The sequence below is a fragment of the Amblyomma maculatum genome, chromosome 11 (genome assembly GCF_055883805.1).
Source record: "Amblyomma maculatum isolate TAMU_Amacu chromosome 11, ASM5588380v1, whole genome shotgun sequence".
In the NCBI taxonomy this organism is placed as follows: domain Eukaryota; kingdom Metazoa; phylum Arthropoda; class Arachnida; order Ixodida; family Ixodidae; genus Amblyomma; species Amblyomma maculatum.
Window position 1 is genome coordinate 129,521,535 of NC_139354.1, and position 6,168 is coordinate 129,527,702.

General features: G+C 41.8%; 1 protein-coding gene across 1 annotated transcript; it reads left to right on the forward strand.

Annotated features, from left to right (window-relative positions):
• The first annotated feature begins 2,577 nt into the window (after nt 1–2,577).
• Nucleotides 2,578–3,378, forward strand: LOC146174965 (uncharacterized). Its single transcript, XM_084585492.1, has 2 exons — nt 2,578–2,877; nt 3,146–3,378. The coding sequence occupies exons 1-2, from the start codon at nt 2,664–2,666 to the stop codon at nt 3,376–3,378; spliced, it is 447 nt and encodes a 148-aa protein (XP_084441618.1). The 5' UTR covers nt 2,578–2,663.
• The last annotated feature ends 2,790 nt before the right edge of the window (nt 3,379–6,168 follow it).

A 6,168-nucleotide genomic window follows, 5' to 3' on the forward strand; every position in this document is an offset into this window, starting at 1 on the left:
ACATTCTTAATAGTACTCTACTATCACCTGTTTCATCATACAAATATCTCGGTGTTCACATAACACATAATTTCGTTTGGAAAATGCACGTGAAATATATATCCAACCAGGCTAACCGCGCACGAGGCTTCTTACGCCGCCATATCAAAGCTGCAGACAGTTCCATTAGGCTTCATTTGTATAGGACGTTATTAAGACCCAGATTAGAATATGCGTGCTGTGTTGCGAATTCTGATCAAGTAAATTTAATTAAAAGGATAGAGTCTGTTCAGAACCGCGCCACCCGTTTTATTGTTTGTAATTTTTTACGAACGGCAAGCGTATCAGCAATAACATCAGCCCTTGGTATTCTTGTGCTTCCTCTGCGTCCTAAATATTTTCGCTTATATATTTTTCACTGAATTTAATATACTAATCCTATTCTCAAAAGATAAATTATATCTTGCTCTTTCTTATAGATCCTCACGCATTCATCACAGCCTCAAGGTAGGGATCCCGCACTGCCGAACCACACTTTGTTTGAATTCATTTATTCCTTGAACTGCGAATGATTGGAACCACCTCCCTCCTTTCGTCACTGCCATCACCGATGTCGAAAAGTTTCAAAAGACTACGGCTGATTTTGTATGCCCCTCCTCTTTGTAATGTCTCCAGGCCTTGATAGTATTAAAATGTAATAAATAAATAAATGCGGTCCCCCTTGGCAATCTGCCACTCATTACGGCACTCATCATGAACAGCCTCAGTGTAGTCACGGGATATACTAAAATTGGTGTTCTTTAGATTTTAGTACGACTAAGGATGGATTCGACTTATTTTTCGTCAGTTGATTTGTCGAAAATGGGACATAGCTTGTCAGCCAAAACACGCCGCAGGCGGTGAGCTCTGGAAACGGACGCAACAATAATGACAAGCTTTTGTGCCAACATTATTTCTTGTACAGGTCTCAATCTTCCCAAGGCTCTGATAGATCGCAATCATCGATGCCAACAAACAACACTTCAGACTGACTTGATCGAATTTCCTGAACATGCTCCTTGGCTGTACTCGGCCTTTTAGCTTTTGTGCTTGGCGTATATAAGTTGTTTAAATGAAAGAGTGGGGTAAGTGAAACTTCCATGACGACAAAAAGAATGCTACGACATGAAGACGACGATCTTCACTACACACCGCGAGAGCGTCTTTCCAGTTCGAACTTGATTAACACACCGATGTTAGTGGAAAGAACGGGAGCATGTTGCAAAAAAGCAGTAAGAGTATAGTGCTCTACTGCCTTGGCCAAGGAAGCTGATATACTCGAAAGGTCGTTCGATTCCACGCGATGACACAATTTTTTTCTTAAGTGTCAGCTCGTACGGACATATTCTAATCAAATTATCTCATGACTCCTATTATGAGCTAAAAAATGCATTCTCATTAAAAGAAGGTATTTCATATGGAAATTCTAAAAAAGCTTTCATTATGAGAAAAAACGTCTATGTTCATACGCTTGAAATGGATGCCACCTCACTGCAGAGTTCCTAAGCCCCAATAATTAAATACGTCGATGTGGAATCAGAATGTCGGATCGTTGTGCGCCATACGATTACATGGAAAACAAAAAAAAAATCACCTCTATGGTGGGGGGGGGGGGGGGGGGGTATGCGCCTGAGAGAAAATATTCTTTGAAAATTCCTCTGCTCGCCTAGCGCTTCCCTTAAAATTGCTTTCCTCATCTATTTTTGCACAACCATCAAAGTGCATGCTTTAAACCAGGTGTGTGATTTGCACCATAGCTATAATATTGCGACCGAGAGTTATGTTTGTTAGCGCTTGTCTGCCTGAAGTATATTTAGAATATTGTTTTACATTTTGAAGTATGCTATTTTTATTTATTACTATTACTGTCTGCTAAAAAACACGTTAAGTAATGCCAAAAGTTGGGCGAGTTGGTTAACAATCATGTAGGAAAATAGCGCGAAAGTACACGAAGGACGGAAGGAAGTAAGACACGGACAAGCGCTAACTCGCAACTGCAGGGTTTATTGCTGAAGCACGCAATAAATACAGGTCACATGAAAAAAATAACTGCCTATGTTATGACCTAGCTTCCCATTTAGGAGGCTTCTCTCTCTCTTCTCTCTCCTTTTGTTTTTTTCTGTTGTTTTTTTCATGTGACCTGTATTTATTGCGTGCTTCAGCAATAAACCCTGCCGTTGCGAGTTAGCGGTTGTCCGTGTCTTACGTCCTTTCGTCCTTCGTGTACTTTCGCGCTATTTTCCATCATGTCTGCTAAAAATGTTGAGTAACAATTCAGAGCCGTAATTCCTAATTTATCAGTTAACTATCACGCAGTTAAAGTTGAGATCATGTATTCAATTGTTGCTCATGCACTGTACACTGGCCAATCTCCCACTATGGTTATCTCCCATATGCACAGAGCTGAGAAGAAGAAGAAGAAGAAGAAGACAAAGAAGAAGAGGACAAGGAAGAAGATAAAGGCACTTACCCTAGGAGATTATATGCACTAATTTTATGATCTTAAATCTTATGTTTTTGTTTAGTTGACAATTACTTTAATGCACTAATTCAGTTTGTGTAGGACATTTGGCAGTCCACACTGAACCCTGGCCAATCTGCCATATATCAAGGCAGAAGAAGAAGAAGGCGAGAAGGAGAACAAGATGGCAACCAATGGATCAGCACTGGCCGAGGATGACCTAAGCAAGGAAAACCCCTCTATCTCAGAGCGCCAGCAAAAGCAGTTCTCCGTCAAGGATAGCAACCCGCCAAGCATGAACAATGGAACGTTCCGGGAGCGGGACCGCGCCAGCAGTGCAGATAACGAAGATTACCGTGGTAGCATTTCACCCTTGGACTACATGGCTCGGGCTCAAGGTGAGAGCATGTTAGAAAAATATCGAAGGAATTCTTTACAAAACACGTCCTGAAAAGCGCGGTATATTATTATGAACAAGTGTCGGTGAGCTGTTTTCAAAAACGAAAGGTAAATTCTTCTGAATTTAAAAGGCGATAAATGGTGACGCTGTCCGTATTTATTGTACGTAGCTCGTTCGGAACCCCACATTATTTTCCTCACGAGTTCCCGAAACAAATAACTTCTATTACATTTTGTTCTCTTTATCTTGCGTGCATTGTGTTGCAGATCCGCATACTCTAACTCAATCCCCGCCTCCCTCTGGATTCCCGTGGCATTACCGCTACTCTCACCGCCCTGCTGCGCTGACCAGCTGCTGCCTTCTGTCCACCGTTGGATTAGTCACCCTGGCGTCGGTTCTCTTCCTCATGTTCATGTTCATGCGCCACAACGACAAAGTGTACGGCATGATGTGGCGCCTGGTGGCTGATCTATTTGGCCGCATATTTCGCTTGGAATAAACTGCAGTCTCACAGAGTACTCGAAATTACCAAGGCGAGATTTTGTCGGTTGACTAGAATATAACCGCTTTCTTTTTTACGGCATAAAATTGCGTTTTATATAGGTCCTGTCGAATTACACAACCGATGCAAATTTATTTCTGCGTGTCTGACAGTTCACTCTCTTCCAAAATCAGAGTTATGAAACGTAAACAACTCGCAAGGCTGAGCAAATAATATGAATGCATGACAGCTATATTAACTGTCTGATGGACCTTTTTATTGCCTTTTTGTAGGGGGTTGGGGAATAAGTGTTATTCAAGTAGTGCTCGATGAGGGAAAGGATGGCGGGGCATCAACATCATACGAAAACCGCGGAAACGTCAAAACAGAGAAAAGAAGTTGACGGAGAACGCTGCGCCCGCCCTGTTGACTTCTTTCCTTTGTTTTGTTCTTTTCACGGCTTCCGGTCTAAGAATTGAATGTTAGTAACCAAGTTTGACTATGTTAGAGACATTGCCGCCGTCAAGAGTTACGCTAAAAATTACTCTACAATTTGTTAGCAAAATTTCTTAACAATCACCAGAAGGTAAATGTAGACGAAGCACCCTGTCATTTCGAATTGCAGTTCTGATAAAGGAGTAGCTGAATCAAGCGGTTAATATAGTAATCTCGATTTCCGGTCTCTTGAACTTTGAAAAGCTGATTGGGTTCCACGTTACTGGTGACCAGTTATAGCAACCTCCTGAAGCACGAAAAGTGCATTAGAATTCCGTAGACTATATATTTTGATTGCATTCATTTTTCGTACGCATTGGGATATCTTTACAGGTGTGAGAGTTTACATGAACGCTATTGCGAATCGAGCTCATATAGGGCGCCAGCATTTCAAGGATAATATACTATACCGGTGTGTACTCAAATACAACACAGGTTTAGCAATGCATACCTTGGGACAGTGTGCGACAGCACCATGAAAAGCTTCGTACGTGTCGGTGCTTGCTTGTGTTGAAGGCGTTGCAGGTGATATCAGCGGGCCTCATTTGAAACCTTGACAAAAGAGTTCGTGCTCTTTCTAGCGGGTTGTCGTCGCGAACGGTGCTGTGTTGCATCATATATTCCGAATGTCACGTATTTTACTATGCAGGCTAACTGAAGGTATGCATGTTCACAACAATGTCAGTCACGGTAAGACACGGCTGCTTTAGACACCGTGCATCTTGCAGCAACACAACACCTATTCTCATTATCGCTTGAGGGCACATACAGGCAGCTGTTGAGCATGTACCACGAGCATCGGGACCGATGGCCTGATTACTGGTATACAATAAGCACCTATTCATCAAAGCGGCAGTGGATTAAGGTTATCGTGGCAAAAGAAGAGAAATGTAAAATGTAAAGGCAAAATTGCCAAAACTAACAAAGATTAACCAAAAGCAAAACAAACTTCCATCGAAAAGCTTCATCATCTAGTTGCATATAATAAGATGTACTAAAAGTGCGTTTTGAAGTAGATTCTATTGTCATGTCTCAGTTGCCACATTAGACAGACTGGTCGGCGTGTGAACAAGAGAGAAAAGGAACACATGCAATTGGCTGACAATAGTGTTGGCGATACAGTTAGGCACTGAAAGAAACATAAGAAATAGGTGTGCGATCATGTTGTGGGCAACAATGATATTTTGCTGCAATAAGTAAGAGCGCGTGCCAACGACAAAACTCAGAGGGAATTTTTTAAACTTCGGCATATTAATAGAGGAGATTGGTGCATTTGTTAAACTTCCATTCTTGATGCAATAACTATATCAAATACATTGAAAGGCGAAAGCTCAATCTATTATATATTTTATAGGAGAAATGTGAGAACACGGCAAAGCGCCAAACATAACATCATCACAGAATATCAGCTGAAATATATGCGTGACGGCAGTTAACGATACCAGAGGTTTTTTCAGCAAGCAACGGCGCGACATTTGCATTTTAGGAGTATCATATCCTTGTCCCCCTGTTGAACGGCTGAGCATGGCATTGGCATATTGGCATGGCATTCGCGAATAATATAATCATAGAAACATAGGATTCGCGAATTCGCCTCGCCGTTATGTGTCTGTTTTGGGGCTTTTCAGTGCTAGTTCCGAGCACGTGGGAGCCAATTCGACCTCGGTGGCCGCGTTTGAAGAAGAAAAAGGGGAGGTCTCGGTGTACTGTGTTACTGTGTGATAAGTGCCGACGTTAAAAAACCCAAAGTGGCCGAAATACCTGAAACAAAGCGCCGCATGAATTATTCATTTAGAAGGGCAAATCTACAGAGCAAAAACCAATGTACTATGAGTGAGAGCAACGCTACTATCAACTTCCCGGGAAATATAATTTTGCTTGAACTCTCGCAAATTTGTAAGTGTAAACTAGTTTCCCTCTCTCAAGGCGATCGGGGCATAAATCAAATATACGTGATATTTTTTGGGGGGCAATAGATGTCGCTGAAAATGCTCGCGTTGAATATCATGGTTGAACTTGTTTTTCTTTTTATCTCCATGTGAAGATTTACCCCATGGGCTTATGCTACTGTTTGTGTCGCGAGCTTCTAGCTAGAGTAGTGTTGCCGTAAGTGTAGGGCAGTTGCTATCGACATTTAAGTCAGGCGAACCCCCTCGCTGAAACGTTCTCGATGAAGGTTACCATGGTTGGAGCATTTTTTTTTTATTTTTTGCAGTTGAAGATTTACTCCATGGTCGCATGCTACTAATCATGTCGCTAGCTTTTATATGGAGTAGCTTTGACTTAGTTGCTCTCGACATTTGCATAATGCAA